We start from the raw sequence: 22,077 nt of genomic DNA on the forward strand, positions 1-22,077 counted from the left end.
TCCTACTGTTGCTTAGTTCCAGGTCGCGGCTTGATGACGTCATCAAGCCGGGACCCTTGCTGACGTCAGAAGGAGCAGAGATGCCAGTAAGAGCGTGGGGGGCGCCGATCGTCGCAGGATCGGCAGGAAGGTGAGCGGATCCTCTTCTTTCCCCCCTACCGCCGCACCAGCTGTCAATTTGATAACTACGATCTGACGGCGATACACGATGGCTGCTGATCACTGAGGGGAGATGCCAGCTGTCATATGACAGCTTAATCTTCCCTCTCCGGTGCGCACGATCGCGTCGGGACGGTTCATTAGCGCGGCCGTTGAATCAACGTCCAGTCAGAACAGTAGCACCACCTGCTGGACGTTGATTCAACGTACCCAGTCCGCAAAAGGTTAAAGTAAAACCTGAACTCTTGCACAAGAAAGAAGGAAAACCGTGAAATGCACCCTGTATGTATTTAGAGAGTTTAGCCTAATTTCCCCTCACCTGTGACTAATCACAAGTTGTAATTTGATCTCTCCCCTGTCAGCTGACTGCCACGGCAGAAAAAAAAAGTAATTGGTAAACACAGGATGTTAACAATATGTCTGCTCTCATGAAAGCAGGAAGTAGACACACTGCAAATTTATTGCAGGATTTGTTTTTCTTTAAAGGTTATTATGCTGTTGCAAATCTTTTAGAGCAGAGAGAAAGTTCTGCGTTCAGGTCCTGTTATTGTGTACTTGGGTCTTTGCAATTTGCTTCTGAAAGACATCTCTGAGGCCTCTTATACAGAGGGACGTTAAAGTCGCACGTTAGAAAATGTTCCAACGTAGACTAATGCACAGCAATACAAAGTCTGTGCGACAGTCACAGTGCACACATTGCGTTGTGTGTAACGTGTAGCAATATTTAGAAGGTGCTGCATGCTGTGCGTTTAGCAATACATTTGCTGTGTTATGTGCTGCACATGCTCAGTAAGGTTTTTTTTTAGTTTTTTTTAAATGTAACGCATGCGCCGTTTTCGTTCCATGAGTATGCGACAAACGGCGCACCAAGAGACAACGCTATGCAAAATAACGTCCAATTTTATAACCTACATGCGCTGCATTAGGGGCACGTTGTGCGACTTTAACGGCGCATCAAACGCAACATCGCACTGTGAAGGAGGCCTGAAACAAATTTACTTGTGTAGTGCTTGAAAGCCATCATTATATTATTCTAGGTGCAATAATAGAAGTATGTTTTGTGTTGCTAGCTATTGGTTTTTGCATATTTTTGTGATGTAAATGTTGTTGTGATACCTTTGGCCAATATGTAATTAACTTTTTCTCCTGGGTTTTCTCGTAGGAGATACATTTCATCTCTTTAAATTAATTTTTCAGCATTTTAAAATTAAAAATGTGCTCAAAGGTTGGTGAAAAAGTACAATAAAAATAATTATTTTCTTGTTTGTTTGTTGCTCAAGAGGCAATGTATAACAAGGTGTGAACATATCACCTACCGTAGGTCCTAGGAGAAAACTCAGGAGTAAAAGTAAATTGCGTATGGGCCATTTATGTGAGTGGAATGGATATTTGTATGTGGCGATATGCATGGGTTGCAGGTATGGTTTACAAAAGCTTGAAAAATAATGAACAAATGCTATTTGTTGTTATATTAAAGAGGATCTGTAAATAAAAAAAACCCTCTGGGGGATACTCACCTCAGTAGGGGAAGCCTCTGGATCCTAACGAGGCTTCCCCCATCCTCCTCCGTTAGCCTGCCCGGGTTCCCTGAAGTGCAGCGAGGTAGATGCCGACCGCAATCCTGCGCAGGCGCACTAGCCGTTCTTTTTGTGTTAAGGCAGAAATGGCTGAACCCGATCGATCCGCTCTATTGCGCAGGTGTGAGTTCTTTTGCGCCTGCGCAGTAGAGCGGATATGATCGGGCTCGGCTATTTTCACCTAGCCTGAGCGAAGACCCGCTTCTGCGCCAGATCCTGGCAAGGTAATTAAATACTCGCTTTTTTTAGGGGGGGGGGGGAGGATTCAGGGGAGTCAGCGCTGGATTGCCTGCAGTAGTGATAGGAATTCCGGCTCTTCTCAGAGTATCGGCTCTTCTGAATCGGCTCCCATTATGGCTCTCAATCGGCTCTTCATTAAATATTACTAGACACCACTCAGAATCGGAGTAAAAGCCCTGCCCCCCCGTCTCCATGACAACTCCAGACTGCTTCTCTGACTGGGGCAAGCCCTCCTGCTACTGCTCTGCTCCGCCCCATACACTCCTACAAGAGGAAGACTACATCTCCCAGAATGCCTCAGGGCCCTTTATTACAGAGCAGAGCTGTGTGGGGTGGCTGAGGCACCGGCTCACCACAAAGTGGGCATCGGCTCTTGTCGTTCGCAGCAAAGAGCCGGCTCGTTCACGAACGACCCATCACTAGCCTTCAGCTGCAGAGGGCGGGGAAGCTTCATTGGGACCCTGAGGCCTTCCCCTCCTGAGGTAAGTATCCCCCAGAGGTGGATTTTTTTTTTTATTATAGAGTCTCTTTAACCACTTGCCGACCGCACGCTTATACCGTGCGTCGGCAAAGTGGCAGCTGCAGGACCAGCGACGCAGTACTGCGTCGCCAGCTGCAGCTTAATTAATCAAGAAGCAGCCGCTCGCGCGAGCGGCTGCTTCTTGTCAAATCACGGCGGGGGGCTCCGTGAATAGCCTGCGGGCCGCCGATGGCGGCTCGCAGGCTAGATGTAAACACAAGCGGAAATAATCCGCTTTGTTTACATTTGTACGGCGCTGCTGCGCAGCAGCGCCGTAAGGCAGATCGGCGATCCCCGGCCAATCAGCGGCCGGGGATCGCCGCCATGTGACAGAAGACAGCCTGTCACTGGCTGCACAGGACGGATAGCGTCCTGTGCAGCCCAGATCTCCGGGGGGAGCAGGTAGGAGAGGGAGGGGGGAGAATGTCGCCGCGGGGGGGGCTTTGAGGTGCCCCCCCCGCAACATGCCTGCAGGTAGGAGCGATCAGACCCCCCCTGCACATCATCCCCCTAGTGGGGAAAAAAGGGGGGCGATCTGATCGCTCTGTGTGGCCGCGGATCTGTGCTGGGGGCTGCAGAGCCCACCCAGCACAGATCCAAACAAACAGCGCTGGTCCTTAAGGGGGGGTAAAGGGTGGGTCCTCAAGTGGTTAATATAGCATACTTGTGTCATGTGCAGTCTGGCTAAACATTCATGTGCTATTAATAAAGCAGGTCAATACAATTTAAATGAAGTAACACAATTATAAAGATGTGATTAATAGTGCTAGTACTCCTAGTAATAGCAATAACAACTAGCAGCTGTATTGAAATAGGAAGGAAAGACATTAGTCATTCTTACCTGTTCAGGCATAGAATAGAAGGCGTGGCACTGTATCCAAAAACCAGCCGCGTGACTACAAATCATGGGGGGCTCCAGCAAATTTTAATGCCCCTCCCCCAATTTCACACCCTTTGCATGTAGTTACACCGCATTTCAACAGCCAGGTACAGACAGTGGTGTGCAGCACATGTGAGAGCGACAGCCATTTTGTATTTACCCGCTTCCTCAGAGGCTCTAGAACACACATCTTCAGATGTTCCTTGGTCGCTGGATCTGCTTGGCATAACGTCACTACCTGTATTTATTCAGTAAGCGTTAGAAACCAGAGCTGGCCATGCGCAGTAAATTCTGTTGTGTTGCTTTAAGATGGCAGAGGAGACGCAATTACGGTATAAATATTTTTGTTTTATTGCAGTATATGCATATAGATAAGCTCTGTAATCACGGCAGCAGATATGTGCATGACACATCCGTACATACGTGGTGTGATGGGGCTTATGTCATTGATGGCAGCAGAGTGCAGTGCATAAAAGAGGTCATTAGTGACTAAATAGGATGAAATCAGGTTTTTAAAAACAAATTAATATTGAGGACAGTAGAAATCATGCACACATAATAGTGAATGCATACGTACTGTTAAATAACGTATGGAAGAAAAGACGTGCATATTTTTGAGACAGTATCTGTTGAATGTGTGCGTTGTTCTTTTTCCCTATATCCTTTCTGTATGTAGCTCTCTTGTCCAGCTTAGTAAAAGGGCTTGAAGAATAATGCTGTGAGTAGGGATGATCAGTGAAATGCAAAGTTTGAGTTGAAGCAGGAATATGCAAACTTTATATGCAACGTAAAAAATGGATCAATCGACTTTTAACTCAGGGTAGGAAAACACTAGGCAGAATCGCATATGCGGTTTCCACTATGCGATATGGAAAACCCATATGCGATTCTGCCTTTTGTGTTCCTACCCTCAGCAGGATTTGATTGGCTCATTTTCATGCTGCATAAATTAGGATACAAAATTTGCATAATGCTGCATCAAACTCGAAAAAATGTTTGCATCTCATTGGCCCTCAGTGTTGTGTGTAAGTGGGTGCCATGTTAAGTGCACAGTTATTGCAGCCACACCCACAGAATAGTACAAGGTAGGAGGCAATGTTAATGCCCTTTCCTCCAGCCACACCCTCTGACATCATATTCATTTGTTCTACATCAGGGGTCTCAAACTCAATTGACCTGGGGGCCGCAGGAGGCAAAGTCAGGATGAGGCTGGGCCGCATAAGGAATTTTACAATCGCGGCGCATCGCCGCCTCTGCCCGCCCCTCTCTCTTCCTTCACAGAGAGGGGTGGGAAGAGGCAGCGATTAACGTCAGGAGGGGCAGAGCTACAGCTAGAAGCTCTGCCCCTTCCAGGAAATGCCCGCGGATTGCCCCCCGGGCGATTTGGGGGCTCTGCAGCCCTCGTTTAGCGGCGGATTACTTGGGAGCACTGAAGCGAACTATAAGGAAGCTTTTGCCGGCCACAAAATATTGTATCGAGGGCCGCAAATGGCCCTCGGGCCGCAAGTTTGAGACCCCTGTTCTACATGCTTGCCGGTCTTGTTCAAGCCCTTTAAGTTCTACAGGCAGAAAGAGCAACGTTTTAAGCTTATAAAAGATGAATCTACTATACTGGTTCTGCTGACTATTACCTTAATCTTCACAGGAACAACCTTCATCCAGTCTCCCTATGATGAATATGAATTTTCACAGCTGCCCTCACATAACCTGCTCACACTGGACGCCAGTGACAAGGCGGAGGAATTCATGACAAGTCAAAGAACAGAATTACATGCCTAGCTCTATTCTAAGTAAATATAGAACTTAAAAAACAAACCAATTAAGGGATAACACTCATGCAAGGTTGAAAGGGGATTTCAGCAAACGTTCCTTAGTAACCATGAGCTGATAGGAAGGCTGCATAAGCAGATTGTGAACCGTAAATACGTAAACATTTTCAGATGCTCCTTTACCAAATAGGGCCCTGATATGTATGCTGGCTGTACAACAAACATCCATGTGACTTGGCAATCTATATGTGAATTCTGCTTCACACAGACACAGCATCCCTCATCCCCCAGTGCAAAACACACAATTCTCCTGAATTCCTCAGTATGCAATTCCATGAATTACTCAAGGTATGGTTGTTAAACTTATATCGGGTAACAGGTCATCAGTGGCTTCCATAACTGTCCACATTGTAGGAACCCCACTGATTCTGCATGGACCACTGCACACAATGCTCATGTGAATTAGGGCCCGTTTCCACTAACGCGGACACCGGGCCGAATTCGGAGAGTTTTCCCACGGGGAAACTCTCCCATAGGAAACTATGGCACTGCCGGCCAAATCGCTTACCCTAGAGAATCGGCCAACACTGGCCACAGTTTTCGCGCGGGAGGCTGCGAATCCCATAGCTGTGCATGGCACAGCTCATGGGATTCGTCTGCTTTCCCGCAGAGCAGGAAGTGCCACCGCGCGTCGCAGCTAGTGGAAACGGGCCCTTAGTCTTAAAGTAAAACTAGAATCCTGCAAAAAAAAAAAAAAAAAAAAAAAAGTCATATACTCACCTATTGAGAAGGAAGGTTCTGGATCCCAAAGAAGCTTTTTTTCTAGTCCTTTCTCTGTCCACCTGATGTTGAGTACTTCTCATCATGACAGTTTCTTCTGGTAATACAGGAAGCAGAGTGATGTCATCACACTGCACCTAAGCAGTGGAATCACTGTATGTGCCCTTTTTTAGAGGATGGATGAATTAATGCACAGAGATATACACTTCTCCCATCATGCACCCAGAAGAGAGACGCATGCAGAGCACTGGGGGACCTCAGGCTAGGCCAGGCGCTGCGTATCTTTGGCCACACGAACGTTTGTGATGGATGATATTAACCTCCTTAGCGGCAATCCCGAGTCAGGCTTGGGCCAGAAATCCGCAGCTCAGAGTGGTAATCCCGTGTCTTAGTGAGTTTCATGCAGGAGCTGCTGCAGATCTCTATGTGGTACGGTTTTTTTTCTTGTTTTTAGGGTCTAAAAGCTTGTGAAAAAAATACAGCTTTTAAATCCTAAATCTGGAAATAATCTTAATGGCAGGGAGGTTAGTCACTTATTTGGGAGATTTTTCACACTGTAGGCATTCTGCTGGGAAATTCGTGTCATAAAAATAACATTCAAACAATTACTCGAAGTTCTTCCATACCAACATACCACCAGTTTCATCCAAAATGTTTAATTTCTGAAATTCTCAGTATAGCCCTAGGGACAGACTAACAGCACAGTGCATTACACAAGAACCTGATTGGCTCACAGGACAGCCCTCCCAGCGTGTGCAGGAGATTACACGGATGTAATGGATGTGGCATTTACAATGGTAATACCTGCATTTAGTAGTAATTTTGGAAAACCAAACTTAAAATTAGGAAAACTGATATTTAAATGGTTTTGATTAAGTGTACACCTAAACTGTGGGTTGCAGGTTATGTTAAAGCAACTCTGAAATGAATTTATGAGATAAGTAATTGTATCTGAAAGAACTACTAATCCTATATAGAACTTTCATGAAATCCCATATTCTTAATTAGTTAAAATTCTCAATTTCAAGTCTGTGCTAGGTTTCACATCACACTTACATTACCACTGTTCACTCAGTTCCCACACAGAGAAATGATGACCTACTGAACTTTTAACAACCTACTGAACACTTTACCCTATCCTGCTGTCTAGAGTGTTTGCACAATGGCAAAAAGGTTTTATGGTCTCTAATTAGTTTTCAGGAGAGTTACTGCTGCAGTCCAACTGCACAGGTAAAGCAATGGTTTTCTGACTCCTGATATTAAAAAAGTGACCAAAGGCCAGCTCTATATAGGATTAGCACTGTACTGCTTCATGTCAGTTTAGAATAATTAATAAAAGGTTTTATCTAGAATATCTGTGTGTAATTTCATATGCATCCTAAATAATAGTTGAATGTTGGTGCTTTATAAATCAGTAATAATAATAAAGGGAAGGAGAAAACATTGTTGATATCCTGTGTACACCAAACTATAAAACCAGACAGACACATGAATGGTTCTCTTTACAGTAATTGCTTTAATAGTAACAAAATATACAGCAGAGAAATGTAACTGACTTCTTGTACTTCATACATGAAAAAATGCCTAACCATTTGTTAAAAAACAATCTAATTTATACTACACAGGACCTTTCCTGTCCACATGTTTTATTATTAGCACCCAGTCTCCTCCCGTTCCCAGTGTCAGGTATACTGAATTATACTACCGGCACGGCGCAATGTCAGATTACACCACCAGGTGTCACTTCAGAGGTAGCGCATCGTCCTTTCCTGCAGCTCATACACAACAAACCTGAGCACTAAATATAGTCAAGTCTAACAGGAATCAGTGACATCACTGCAACATGGCTGCCTCCACAGTGGACAAATAAACAGTTCTAACTATTATTTTAAAATAGAAAATCTAATTATAGCAGAGTAACAAGCATTCTGTTGCATAGTTAAGTTATACTTTGTGAACTTAAATTATTAATTGCATTATGTAATTAGTTTTAAATAGGTCCAATTTATTCCAGTTGCTGATGTCATTTGCATAGGGCAATTCTTCCAAAGATGTGCCAATTTACAACCCAGCTCTCACCACTATTGGTATAATGTGTTCTTACACCCTGGGATAGAAGGGGAGGAATCCTGCCTCAGAAATTTCCTCTATGCTTAGTATGGCTCTGACCTTCATCCCAGCCCTGCAGTGCAGAGAACCATGCAGCAAGTATCGTAAGGAAAGGCGAGTATTATTCTTCAAGACCTCCTTCCATGGCCATAAGCGGACATATGGAGGAGAAGGGGGGGGGGGGAGGGAGATGTGTGCAGGACACCACTTTAGGCTCTTGACATTTGGAATTCTTGGGCGGTGATGTTATGCTTAAGGTGTGTGCCCTTTCACTGCTCCGGCAATGCATTTCCTGTTCAATAAATGGACACGGGATGGACAGGAAGTGCAGCAATGAGGAAGCGACCAGGTGCAAACCAGTTATATGAATCCAGAGGAGGGTCACACACCATGAAGGAGAAACATCCTCAATTTTTATATATCATATGATAGATCAATGTAACGTTTGACAATGGTTTCAGGGCTGCACAAGGTTCTCCTTTATTTAGCAAGGCCACACGTGAAAGGGTCATAAAGAACAAATATAACACAACACATTTATACACAGTGTATAAAACCACAGCAGTCATCTAGTGAAATTACTGCACCATACTCAAACCATATTGAATATATGGAATGTAAAAATCGAATACAAACCAACACTCAGATCAGAAACCAGACGGAAATGGATCAGGAATATGATTTAGATGTGCCCTGGCAGGGACTGCACATAATCACAAGCGTACCAACACTGGCACGGTTACCATAGCAACAATATGCATCAAAACCCAGAAATGGCAGCACCCCAAATGCGGGGGGGCGCTTTCGAAATACAACGTTTAAAAGATAAATAACGTGAGGGCTCAAGTGTCTGTCTTACCCTGGAGTGGAAGCTGCCATGAGCTGATCAGCTTAGGCACTACCTGAATGATCTATTTGTGAGTAGAACATTTGATCTTGAATTGGGGACTCTCTGTGAACATTTGCTGTAAGTCTGGCAGAAATACTGTGCTGCAGCACGATCGTTTTCACACCAAGGATCAGGTAAACGACCTTCCGATCTCTCTATTCCTTACATTTGCTGATGAGAGAACCAAATGATGGAAGAGAGGAGAGCTCCCTCTGTGGCACTGAGTGCCGCTATAGCACATGCCATGTACACTGGTGGGGCCCGGCCCGATAAGTCATATAAACGGTTTCCCAATCTCCTTAAAGAGAACCCGAGGTGGGATTTAATTATGTTAGTGGGGCACAGAGGCTGGTTGTGCACACTAACACCAGCCTCTGTTGCCCCATGGTGTGCCTCCAGGACCCCCCTGCGCGCTGCTATACCCTCCGCAGTGCTGGCGACACACAGCGTGTCGCCAGCACAATGTTTACCTATGCGGTGTCAGTCAGCGCCGCTCCCCCGCCTCCTCTGTATCGGCGCTACCCGCCCACGTCCCTTCCCTCCAATCAGCCGGAGGGAAGGGACGCGGGCGGGTAGCGCCGATACAGAGGAGGCGGGGGAGCGGCGCTAACAGACACGGCATGGGTAAACATTGTGCTGGTGACACGCTGTGTGTCGCTAGCACTGCGGAGGGTATAGCAGCGTGCAGGGGGGACATGGAGGCACACCATGGGGCAACAGAGGCTGGTGTTAGTGTGCACAACCAGCCTCTGTGCCCCACTAACATAATTAAATCCCACCTCGGGTTCTCTTTAACATCTTGACCAGATTTGTGAAGCAATGGGCCAAATTCAATTAACTTTTCAACTGAGTTATGACACTCAAGATGATTCACACCTTATCAATAAAATGTCAAGCCTCCAGCAAGCAAGGAAACACCCCCCCCCCCCCCCCCCCCCAAAAAAAAAGGTTTACAATGACCTTTTTACCTACTTTTTAGGACTATTCACTTAATTATCTCCTGGGAAAAATTGTATCCAATAACTTTTCTTCAAATATATATAGGGAGAGAGACCTGCTCAACTGGATGAGTAAAAGTCCGATCTTTATAGGAAAAACGTCAGTATAAAACAGACAGGCATATTAGCTCATACGTATCGGAGCTAGGGATCGCTCCTTAATCATAGCCATGCCTCAGACTTTTATTCATCCAGTTGAGTGGGTCTCTCCCATTATATATCTGTTCAGCTTGGCTGTGCTTAGTCCTGCTCCTGGTGAATATGGCAGAGTGGTGAGCAGTGTTCCCTTTTCCACATGAACTTTTATTCAAAGCCCAATCGGTCAGAACCTTCCAGTGTTATAATCTAACCCCGATTCCCTGCCTCTAAGTAAAAATAATTTTAAATATGATGGAATGATGTCACTGGAGGATTTTCAGTTGGACAATACACTGTATGTCAGCGTGCTGTGTTCTCACTCACAAGAATGTTTCATCCGGGCCTTTAATAGACAGCATCTTCTAAAGGTGGCCATACATCAGTCGACTTGGCAGCCAATCATCATCAAATCGGATGATATAACAGCAGCTAACAAAATGGATGCCCACAAAGGATTTTAAATTATCTACTGCCCATAGTAAGCATACACCAGATGTTACTCTTGATGCAAGTCTAAAATTAAATGATGGTGCCTGCTTAGCAGAACATTAGCAATGTAGTTCTGTCCATGTACACTCTGGATGCAGACAGAAATCATTAGATGACAGGACACCATGTTACCATAGAAAAACAGTTAAGGCAACCTGTGGGGGGGGAGTAACACCTCCTCAGTAGTGGGAGGACTCTGGATGATACAGAGGCTATCTGGGCAGGGCACGCACAAGTAATGTCTGAACATAGCCAGTAGAACTAAGCGCAAGTGCATGGAGGTAAAAAGCCTCGCCTGCCCAGTCCAGATGTGGGAAAGCCTATTGGACAAGCTCTGGTTGAATAGGTTTAGCTGTATCCAGTGCTGGAAAACTGGGCTGCAGGATCCGGGATGCCTCTGGACTACCCATTGTCTTCCCAATATGGAAGTATGTATCCAATTTTGAGGAATTTTTGTCCGCTTCTGATGCACTTTAAATCACTGAGTGTACTAAGTACAGGTAAGCAACTGGCTTGGGTTTCCCTGTCTGTTTGTGCAAAGCCCGGAACATACTTCCTGCATGGCACTCACAGTGTTAAGTGAGCCCTGCGAGTATATTGCCCAGCAGAGAATTCTAGTGTTTTATGGTTTATACCAGATATAGACAATACTATATAGAGAATATCTTCAAGCATTCCACCTCTATAGGAGTCAGCTGCTGTATTAATTGGAATCACTGAGCACTAGCGCTCCATGCAGGAGGTCTGCCTGTACTGACTGCAGCCAGATCTGGAAACTCCTCTATACAAGTCCTTCATGAGCCTCCGAGACTGACAAGTGCAGCACAAATATAGCTTACTCCATATATCCCACCTCCCCTGTACATCCCCCACAGCACTATACATTCTCTGTACAAAGGTGCAATAGAGATTATGGCTTATTGTCCTGCTTCCTGTGGGCGTTACACCCAGGCTTTCCATCCAGGGAATAGGCGGCTCAGGTTCTTTGGATCCATAGCTTGCTGGATGAGCAGATTCACCTGTCCTTCTGCATTCAGCACCGTCCCCTCTTCTACCCCCTTCAGCTTCTCCTGGAGTCGGAGGAGGACTCGCTCCGCCACCTTGTTAAAGCTCTGCGTGTCGCCACTAGAGGGCGGAGGGAGGAGAAAGAGGGCAAGTCATTAACTATTCAGTTATGCAAAAACGATGACAAGAAACCAAGCTGAAGCCATAGATGTCGCTAGATTTACACGAGAGGAAGGTGACTGTGTATTGCTTACAGTTTTACCTCCAATAATGTTTTATTTAAAAGCAGACAAATAAGGGCTGGTTCAGGCAGGAGATTGAACCAGCTGTTCAGACTGCCGATTCACTCGAGTGGACAGCGTTTAAAGAACAAGCACAGCGGCTGTTTAACACCATTGAGACATCCGTTTGAACTGGCCCTAAAGCCCGTACACACGTCGTCCAACAAGCACACGACCGACTAAATGACCAACTGCACAACCAACACGTTGACATGATCTGTATGCCCACATGACCAAACTAAACATTCAACTCATTTATATATTGCGCACACAAGCGGAATGAGGTACTGCACAATATCAAGTCATTAAAATGATTTGTACACAGGCGGCCAATTGCACGATATCAGCACAACAGTCATGTGAGTAGTATCGGGCAAACTGCCTGTTATCAGTTGGTCATTTAGTCGTTTGCGCTCATCCACACGCCTGATTGCCATCCAAAAGACTAAAGTCAGACAACAATCAGGCAGTTTGGTTGATTGTGTGTATGGGCCTTAAAGGTCGCAAAAATTGTAAAACTTAACATACATGTAAACACATACAAATAAGAAGTATGTTTCTTCCAGAGTAAAAGGAGTCATAAATTACTTTTCTCCTATGTTGCTGTCACTTACAGTAGGTGCTAGAAATCTGACATTATGACTGGACATTTTCGACTAACCCATCTTTTCATAGGGGATTCTCAAAGTTTTGTTTATTTTCAAATGCACTTAGTGAGTGGCAGTTGCTCCGTCCAACTGCCAGAATAGTGTGCAGCGAGCAGGGAGGCTGGTCAGCATACTCGTATATCCTTTTCAGGGAATGTCTTTATCCTCTATAATAAAACCCTACTGTATCTGCGTCCCGTGTCCCTGTGTGTGTCCCACATGCACTCTGCGCATGTGCAGGGACGCAGAGACATTGAGGGAGAGTGACGCGCGGCGAGCGATGACGCGCAAAGGGGCGGACGGGCCGGTGGGCATGTCGTGCGGACGCTCGGCGGAAATGTGCGTGCGCGGCGGGCACATGCGCATTGACAGACCTAGCCCATTTTTAAACGGGCTTAGGTCCACTAGTAAGGAATAAAAGCCATGCTGAGAATTCCCAATGAAGAGATGGACTAGTGCAAAACCTGTCGATAATGTCAGAATTCTACTACTTACTGTAAGTGACTGCAACAGTAGGAGAAAAGTAATTTATGGTTCATTTTACTCTGGAAGAAAAATACTTCTTATTTGTATATGTTTACACGCATTTTAAATTTTTCACGATAGTGGTCCTTTAAGCCATTCACCAGACATGATGAATGGGATTTGTTAGATGAGCAGATCTGTTAAAGTGGCAGTCAGCTTAACCACTTGAGGACCGTAGGCTTTACCCCCCTTAAGGACCAGACCCTTTTTTTCCATTCAGACCACTGCAGCTTTCACGGTTTATTGTTCGCTCGTACAACCTACCACCTAAATGAATTTTGGCTCCTTTTCTTGTCACTAATAAAGCTTTCTTTTGGTGCTATTTGATTGCTGCTGCGATTTTTACTTTTTATTATATTCATCAAAAAAGACATGAATTTTGTCAAAAAAATGATTTTTTTTACTTTCTGTGCTGACATTTTTCAAATAAAGTAAAATTTCTGTATACATGCAGCACGAAAAATGTGGACTTGATTAAAAAAAAAACCATTCAGCCTATATTTATTGGTTTGGGTAAAAGTTATAGCATTTACAAACTATGGTGCAAAAAGTGAATTTTCCCATTTTGTAGCATCTATGACTTTTCTGACCACCTGTCATGTTTCATGAGGGGCTAGAATTACAGGATAGTATAAATACCCCCAAATGACCCCATTTTGGAAAGAAGACATCCCAAATTATTCACTCAGAGGCATAGTGAGTTCATAGAAGATATTTTTTGTCACAAGTTAGCGGAAAATGACAGTTTGTGACAAAAAAAAAGTAGTTTCTATTTCTGCTAACTTGTGACAAAAAAAAAAAATAATGAAATCTGCCATGGACTCACCATGCCCCTCTCTGAATACCTTGAAGTGTCTACTCTCCAAAATGGGTTCATTTGTGGGGTGTGTTTACTGTCCTGGCATTTTGGAGGGTGCTAATTTGTAAGCACCCCTGTAAAGCCTAATGGTGCTCATTGGACTTTGGGCCCCTTAGCGCAGTTAGGCTGCAAAAAAGTGCCACACATGTGGTATTGCCGTACTCAGGAGAAGTAGTATAATGTGTTTTTGGGTGTATTTTTACATATACCCATGCTGGGTGGGAGAAATATCTCTGTAAATGACAATTGTTTGATTTTTTTCTTTTTACACACAATTGTCCATTTACAGAGATATTTCTCCCACTCAGCATGGGTATGTGTAAAAATACACTCCAAAACACATTATACAACTTCTCCTGACTGCACTAAGGGGCCCAAAGTCCAATGAGTACCTTTAGGATTTCCTTTAGGATTTCACAGGTCATTCTTGTTTCAAGACTACTCCTCACGGTTTAGGGCCCCTAAAATGTCAGGGCAGTATAGGAACCCCACTAATGACCCCATTTTAGAAAGAAGACACCAAGGTATTCCGTTAGGAGTATGGTGAGTTCATAGAAGATTTTATTTTTTGTCACAAGTTAGCGGAAATTGATTTTAATTGTTTTTTTTCACAAAGTGTCATTTTCCTCTAATTTGTGACAAAAAATAAAATCTTCTATGAACTCACCATACTAACGAAATACCTTGGGGTGTCTTCTTCCTAGAATGGGGTCATTTGTGGGGTTCCTATACTGCCCTGGCATTTTAGGGGCCCTAAACCGTGAGGAGTAGTCTTGAAACCAAATGTCGCAAAATGACCTGTGAAATCCTAAAGGTACTCATTGGACTTTGGGCCCCTTAGCGTACTTAGGGTGTAACAAAGTGCCACACATGTGGTACCGCCGTACTCAGGAGAAGTAGTATAATGTGTTTTGGGGTGTATTTTTACACATACCCATGCTGGGTGGGAGAAATATCTCTGTAAATGACAATTGTTTGATTTTTTTTTTTACACACAATTGTCCATTTACAGAGAGATTTCTCCCACCCAGCATGGGTATGTGTAAAAATCAGGGCTGTGGAGTCGGAGTCGGAGTCGTGGAGTCGGGCAATTTTGGGTGCCTGGAGTCGGAGTCGGGAAAAAATGCTCCAACTCCGACTCCTAATGAATTTGTAACTGTAATTAAAATAGAAAATATGATAAAATGTTCTATTTCTCAGATAAGTCATTAAAAATAATGTATATATACAGTATATATACAGTAATAGCTATGCTTAGTCCACAAAAATGAAATAAATCAATCAAAATTAGATACTTGTGCTGCTTCAATAAAGCAGTCCCCGTATTTTTAAGGTCAGATATACATATCTGATTGTGACTGTATATATGATGTGTACACAGGAATCTCTTATATATACTAAATAACATCTATGCTGTAAGAATAAAGCCTGATGTGTAGCTGTGTCACTAATAGAGATGGTCAATGAGATGGAAATAATTCTGCATTGATGCTGATTTATGCAAATGTATGCACTCCCTTTGCTGATGAAATAAAATAATTTGATATGTTATTAAAATTTGGTTTGGTGACTACAAATTAAAGGGTAACTGAGACGGATGAAAAGTAAAGTTTTATACATACCTGGGGCTTCCTCCAGCCCCCTTCAGGCTAATCAGTGCCTCGCTGTCCTCCACCACCCGGATCTTCTGCTATGAGTCCTGGTAATTCAGCCAGTCAGCGCTGTCCGGCCGCATGCCGCTCCCACAGCCAGGAACATTCTGCACCTGCGCAATAGTGCTGCACAGGTGTAGTATGCTCCTGGCGGCAGTGTGTGTGCATGCGCACTACGCCTGACTGGCTCAAGTACCTGGACTCATAGCAGAAGATCCAGGTGGTGGAGGAGAACGAGGGACTGATTATCCTGAAGGCGGCTGGAGGAAGCCCCAGGTATGTATAAAACTTTAATTTCATCTGTCTCAGGTTTACTTTGTTACGCAGTAGTACTATACTCTACCTATGCACTCCCCACAGAGCTGCAGGGAATCCACTGAGAATGCTGTGCACATTGAACACAGAGGTGTTGTCTGTTTACAATCTCCTCATTCCCCTGCAGAGTACCTGCACATCATTCTTACATGTACCCACACTTACATTGCCTAGGGCCTGATAGATGTTCTTTGTTCCGGTTTGTACCTTTTACAAGTACTCTTACCAAGGACTAGTTTTAGTCTAAAGGGAATAAATATAGTGGTCTACATATCCTTCTCACTTCAGTTGTCTTGTAAAATTCCTAAGCGTTGGCAGTTAAGAGACGAATTTCATGTTACATACTTTTAATCAACAAAATTGTAATATGCAAATTAGAGGAGTCGGAGTCGGAGTCGGTGGAATCCTAAACTGAGGAGTCGGAGTCGGTGGATTTTTGGACCGACTCCACAGCCCTGGTAAAAATACACCCCAAAACACATTATACTACTTTTCCTGAGTACGGCGGTACCACATGTGTGACACTTTTTTGCAGCCTAGGTGCGCTAAGGGGCCCAACGTCCTATTCACAGGTCATTTTGAGGCATTTGTTTTCTAGACTACTCCTCACGGTTTAGGGCCCCTAAAATGCCAGGGCAGTATAGGAACCCCACAAGTGACCCCATTTTAGAAAGAAGACACCCCAAGGTATTCTGTTAGGTGTATGGCGAGTTCATAGAAGATTTTATGTTTTGTCACAAGTTAGTGAAAAATGACACTTTGTGAAAAAAAAACAAAAAAAATCAATTTCCGCTAACTTTTGACAAAAAATAAAATCTTCTATGAACTCGTCATACACCTAACAGAATACCTTGGGGTGTCTTCTTTCTAAAATGGGGTCACTTGTGGGGTTCCTATACCGCACTTGGCATTTTACGGGCCCAAAACTGTGAGTAGTCTGGAAACCAAATGTCTCAAAATGACTGATCAGGGGTATAAGCATCTGCAAATTTTGATGACAGGTGGTCTATGAGGGTGCGAATTTTGTGGAACCGGTCATAAGCAGGGTGGCCTTTTAGATGACAGGTTGTATTGGGCCTGATCTGATGGATAGGAGTGCTAGGGGGTGACAGGAGGTGATTGATGGGTGTCTCAGGGGGCGGTTAGAGGGGAAAATAGATGCAATCAATGCACTGGGGAGGTGATCAGAAGGGGGTCTTAGGGAGATCTGAGGGTTTGGCCGAGTGATCAGGAGCCCACACGGGGCAAATTAGGGCCTGATCTGATGGGTAGGTGTGCTAGGGGGTGACAGGAGGTGATTGATGGATGTCTAAAGGTGTGATTAGAGGGGGGAATAGATGCAAGCAATGCACTGGCGAGGTGATCAGGGCTGGGGTCTGAGGGCGTTCTGAGGGTGTGGGTGGGTGATTGAGTGCCCTAGGGGCAGATAGGGGTCTAATCTGATGGGTAGCAGTGACAGGGGGTGATTGATGGGTAATTAGTGGGTGTTTAGGGTAGAGAACAGATGTAAACAATGCACTTGGGAGGTGATCTGACGTCGGATCTGTAGGCGATCTATTGGTGTGGGTGATCAGATTGCCCACAAGGGGCAGGTTAGAATCTGATTGATGGGTGGCAGTGACGGGGTGATTGATGGGTGGCAGTGACAGGGGGTGATTGATGGGTGATTGACAGCTGATCAGTCGGTTATTACAGGGAAGAAAAGATGTAAATAATGCACTGGCGAATTGATAAGGGGGGGTCTGAGGGCAATCTGAGCGTGTAGGCGGGTGATTGGGTTCCCGCAAGGGGCAGATTAGGGTCTGACCTGATGGGTTACAGTGACAGGTGGTGATAGGGGGTGATTGATGGGTAATAAGTGGGTGTTTAGGGTAGAGAACAGATGTAAACAATGCACTTGGGAGGTGATCTGACGTCGGATCTGCGGGCGATCTATTGGTGTGGGTGGGTGATCAGATTGCCCACAAGGGGCAGGTTAGGTGCTGATTGATGGGTGATTGACAGGTGATCAGTGGGTTATTACAGGGGGGGATAGAGACATACAGTACACAGGGGGGGGGGTCTGGGAAGAATCTGAGGGGTGGGGGGGGTGATCAGGAGGGAGCAGGGGGCAGTTTAGGGAATTTAAAAAAAATAGTGTCGACAGATAGTGACAGGGAGTGATTGATGGGTGATTGGGTGCAAACAGGGGTCTAGGGGTGGGCGGGGGTCTGAGGGGTGCTGTGGGCGATCAGGGGGCAGGGGGGGGGGGAAAGTCAGTGTGCTTGGGTGCAGACTAGTGTGGCTGCTGCCTGCCCTGGTGGTCCCTCGGACACTGGGACCACCAGGGCAGGAGGCAGCCTGTATAATAGGCTTTGTATACATTACAAAGCCTATTATATGCATGGACCGGCGGAGATTTGTATTCCTCCGCCCGCCGGCGCTGCTAAGTGGCCGGCGAGCTGGAGGCTAAATCTCCGGCCATCGATGCGATCGCTCCGCCCATGCCCGTACAAGGACCGTCGCCAATTGTACATACGGCGGTCCTTGCGGGATCCACTTTGCGGCCGCCCCTGTGCAGTGGGCGGTCGGTAAGTGGTTAAGGGGCGTACACATGCCATACTGTAACAAATGATGGATCCGTCAGACCCTCCCGCTGGGTGGACGTTCTGACGACAGTAGCACGTGTTTACACGCTGTCAGCAGACTGATAAGGTCTTATCAGTCTGCTGACAGCGTATACACACGTGCTACTGTCGGCAGAACATCCACCCAGCGGGAGGGTCTGACGGACCTGTCGTTTGCTACAGTATGGCATGTGTACGCTCCTTTAGATCACCACCTCTACAGGATCAACACTTTCAAATTTTAATGGCAGTTTCATGAGCACTACCATATTATAAAGAGGAGAGCCGTACCTTTCACAGTGGAGAATGCCATAGGCTACAATGGAGAACCCTGCTGATCTATTACTCCAACTGAATGGAGCCAGGGATTGCAACTTTAAGTGATTATAGGATGGCAGTGACAGTGGTGACCCATGGAAAATAACATCTGATCGCCCTGTTACATACCCAACTTTATAAATGGCTTTTAAAAGGCAATACAAAAATTTTGTAAACATAAATGTGCTGAATATAAGTTAAACCCAAGACCACAGGTCTGCCCTGCAATAGTGCTAACCACTGATCTATCCTGACTTCCACTGAGGCAGCAGATGGATGAGTTTCCCGGTGAGGCAACACCGAACACAGCTGTGAGGAGGGCTTGCATTGCCTTATGGGAGAGACCTTTGTGGAACATAGCCCACACATACTGTATATAATACAAAGCAGGATTACCATACCTGGAGCTCCTGTTGCAGTCCGGATCCTCAGCCAGTGGTAGCATTGAGGTCAGCTTCATCCTGCTGCAGGTAGAGAGCTTTCAAAGGGTTCATCGTCCAATCAAACAGGGGATCATACAGCAGCACCTGGCCAATTAAAGAGCATCAGCAATTACTATCTGGGGCATGTATGAAGTGTCTGGTTGTTAGGCCCCGTTCACATTACAAACGCGGACGGGCACGCATGCGGAACGCAACGCGTACGAACGCACGCCATCCGCGTTTGTATACATTGCGTGGCTGATCCCATCACTGAAAAGTGAATGGGACAGCCACACGTTTTGGCAAAAAATGCGTGCAGCATGCGTTCTCCCGGACCGCACAGGTCCGGAACGCATGCAGTGTGAACATCAGACAGTGCACTCTATGCACTGTCTGATGTCGTGCGTGTCGGCCACCTGCACGCGTTTCGGAAACGCGTGCAGTGTGAACGGGGCCTAAGGCAGTGTGTATATTAATAATCCTGTAAGAAAAATACTTGCCCCTTTGCAAGAACTCCCTCAGGAATTAAACAGAATTATCTACTTTGCCTCTGTGAAGACTCATTGCTCAGAAGTCCCCACTTCCTGCACAATTCGCATGTCAGGGTAACAACTGTATCTGGCCCCCTGACCTGCTCTCTTGTCACCTTCTAGTGTAAACATTTTTTGTCTCAGAGAAGGTAAAGCTGCACACATACCCTAAATTATCTTTCAAACAAACAAGTGTACTAACGTCAGGTGACAATCTAGTGCAGCCTTTCCTTAAAGAGAACCAGAGATGAAGCACCCTCTTGTATTTTACCTTATAAATCAGTGGGAACATGACAGTAAACACCTAATCTGCCCTTTGTTTCATTGTTCTCTGTGTAATCTGACTGTTATCACCTCTGATAAGAACCCCCGACTGAGAAGTCAGGCTGCTCCGTCTAGCTTTGCTACAGAAAGATTATAGCTAAGTCTGTCTCCTGTGGTGTTATTTCAAGCCCAAGCCTGCCCCCTTGTGGCTTTGCTATAATGACTCAGCAATAATCATTCACAGCAAAGCCAAGATTTAATTGCTCAGTCTGGGATTCTTGTGACTGCTGATAACAGACACTTTTAGCAGTGAGGGTGAAACAGAGAGCATGGTAAGTGTTTTCTCTAATGTTCTTACTGATATACATGGTAAAATACACAAGGGTGCTTCGTCTCTGGTTCACTTTAAACCTTTTTACCCTTGAGGAACCCTGTTCCACCCCCATTCCAGGTTTCTTCCTTAAGGCGCTTCTTATTATAGTAGTGCAATGTTAGTCTTTATTACACTTATTATGGTGCTGCTCTCTTATACTGCATCCCTATTCTATTGCTTTTTATTAATATGCTCATTATTTTGACCTCCAATGTAGTTCTTCTTTATACAGTATATTATATTTATACTACTATAATATGCTCTATTATACTTCACACACACACACACACTTGGTGGTGATACAATGAGTGACGTCAAAGAGGTAGTCTTGAATCTTTTCACAGCCCACCACTATCACGGGAGTGGAAAATCTCAAGGAACCCTGGTTGAGCCTGATCTAGTGTGTGTAGAGGTGTCCATAGATGTAAGGGGTCTTCTCTCCTGTGCACCAAATTGTTCATCATTCCCATTCCCTCCCCATACAACAGAACACGCTGCTTGACAGAGAGCTAAGGCATGTCTACACAATCCCTGATTCAGTCAGCCCCCATCACACCCCATCAAAGCAAGTGACCCTGTTTGGAGGAACTGTGGAGTCCCAGAGATCTGATGTTTGTTCTCATTAAGCCTTCTGTATTGGTGTGAATGATATGACGAAGATGGCAAAGGAGGACGAAGCAGATATCTGTAAAAGTTACACCTTCCCACTCAGATATTACCCGCTATCAGAGCCGCAGGCAGCCCAGGCTTTCTGTTAGGAAACGGCAGGAGTTCCGGCTCACCTCTACAATGGTCACCAGAGCATCCTGGGAGCTTCTCATGACTTCCATGGTCTTCTCACAACATCTACAAATAGAAACAACAAGCTACAGCAAATGACTTTCTACTGGTACAAAGATTGAAAAAGACCCTAAACCACAATGTGTGGACGCCGATTTTGTATGACACCCTTAAGAGAACCCGAGGTGTGTTTAAAGAATGTTATCTGCATACAGAGGCTGGATCTGCCTATACAGCCCAGCCTCTGTTGCTATCCCAAACCCCACTAAGGTCCCCCTGCACTCTGCAGCAAATCACAGCCATGCTGTGAGGCTGTGTTTACATCTGTAGTGTCAGTCTCAGCTGCTCCCCCGCCTCCTGCATAGCTCTGGTCCCTGCCCCCGTCCCTTCCCTCCAATCAGCAGGGAGGGAAGGGATGCAGGCGGGGACTGGAGTTCTGCAGGAGGCGGGGAGAGCAGCAGACTGACACTATAGAGATAAACACAGCCAGCTCTGACAAGCTGTTTGTCAGCAGCGTGGCTGTGATTTATGAGGGATTGCAGAGTGCAGGGGGACCTTAGGGGGGTTTGGGATAGCAACAGATGCTGGGCTGTATAGGCAGATCCAGCCTCTGTATGCAGATAATATTCTTCAAACCCACCTCGGGTTCTCTTTAACTAGGCTAGTACCCATTCCTACATTATATATACACTTGTTTGGCATCCCTCACTTTTCCCCAAGAAAACTTTTCCAATCATTCTCCATCTACAGTATAATCTCGTAATAAACTCTGGTATAGTAAACATTTGGGTATAGTAAACTGCCTCTCCAGGTCCCAGCCAATCTCCATTATAAGTCTATGGGAGCAACGCCTGGTAAAATATAAACTAATATAATAAAACTTTTGTTATAATAAACATGGTATTTGGTCCATCTACAGTATAATCTCATAATAAACTCTGGTACAGTAAAC

At 45.2% G+C, this 22,077-nt stretch overlaps 2 protein-coding genes across 4 annotated transcripts in view; one reads left to right on the forward strand and one right to left on the reverse strand.

The window, feature by feature from the left end:
• C2H11orf65 (chromosome 2 C11orf65 homolog) overlaps positions 1-7,275 on the forward strand; it is a 35,252-nt gene extending 27,977 nt beyond the window's left edge. For all 3 annotated transcript variants that reach the window (XM_068266916.1, XM_068266918.1, XM_068266919.1), the window contains exon 9: positions 5,022-7,275. In XM_068266916.1, the coding sequence (XP_068123017.1) occupies positions 5,022-5,155 (134 nt within the window). In that variant the 3' untranslated portion in view covers positions 5,156-7,275. The remainder of the gene's footprint in view (positions 1-5,021) is intronic.
• A 2,576-nt stretch (positions 7,276-9,851) lies between these two features.
• The window catches only part of ATM (ATM serine/threonine kinase), a 216,521-nt gene continuing 204,295 nt past the window's right edge, over positions 9,852-22,077 (reverse strand). The window contains 4 exon segments of the mRNA XM_068266920.1: positions 9,852-11,673; positions 19,158-19,187; positions 19,189-19,283; positions 21,128-21,191. Of these exon segments, the coding sequence (XP_068123021.1) occupies positions 11,490-11,673; positions 19,158-19,187; positions 19,189-19,283; positions 21,128-21,191 (373 nt within the window). The 3' untranslated portion in view covers positions 9,852-11,489.

This window comes from Hyperolius riggenbachi, chromosome 2 (genome assembly GCF_040937935.1).
Source record: "Hyperolius riggenbachi isolate aHypRig1 chromosome 2, aHypRig1.pri, whole genome shotgun sequence".
NCBI lineage: Eukaryota > Metazoa > Chordata > Amphibia > Anura > Hyperoliidae > Hyperolius > Hyperolius riggenbachi.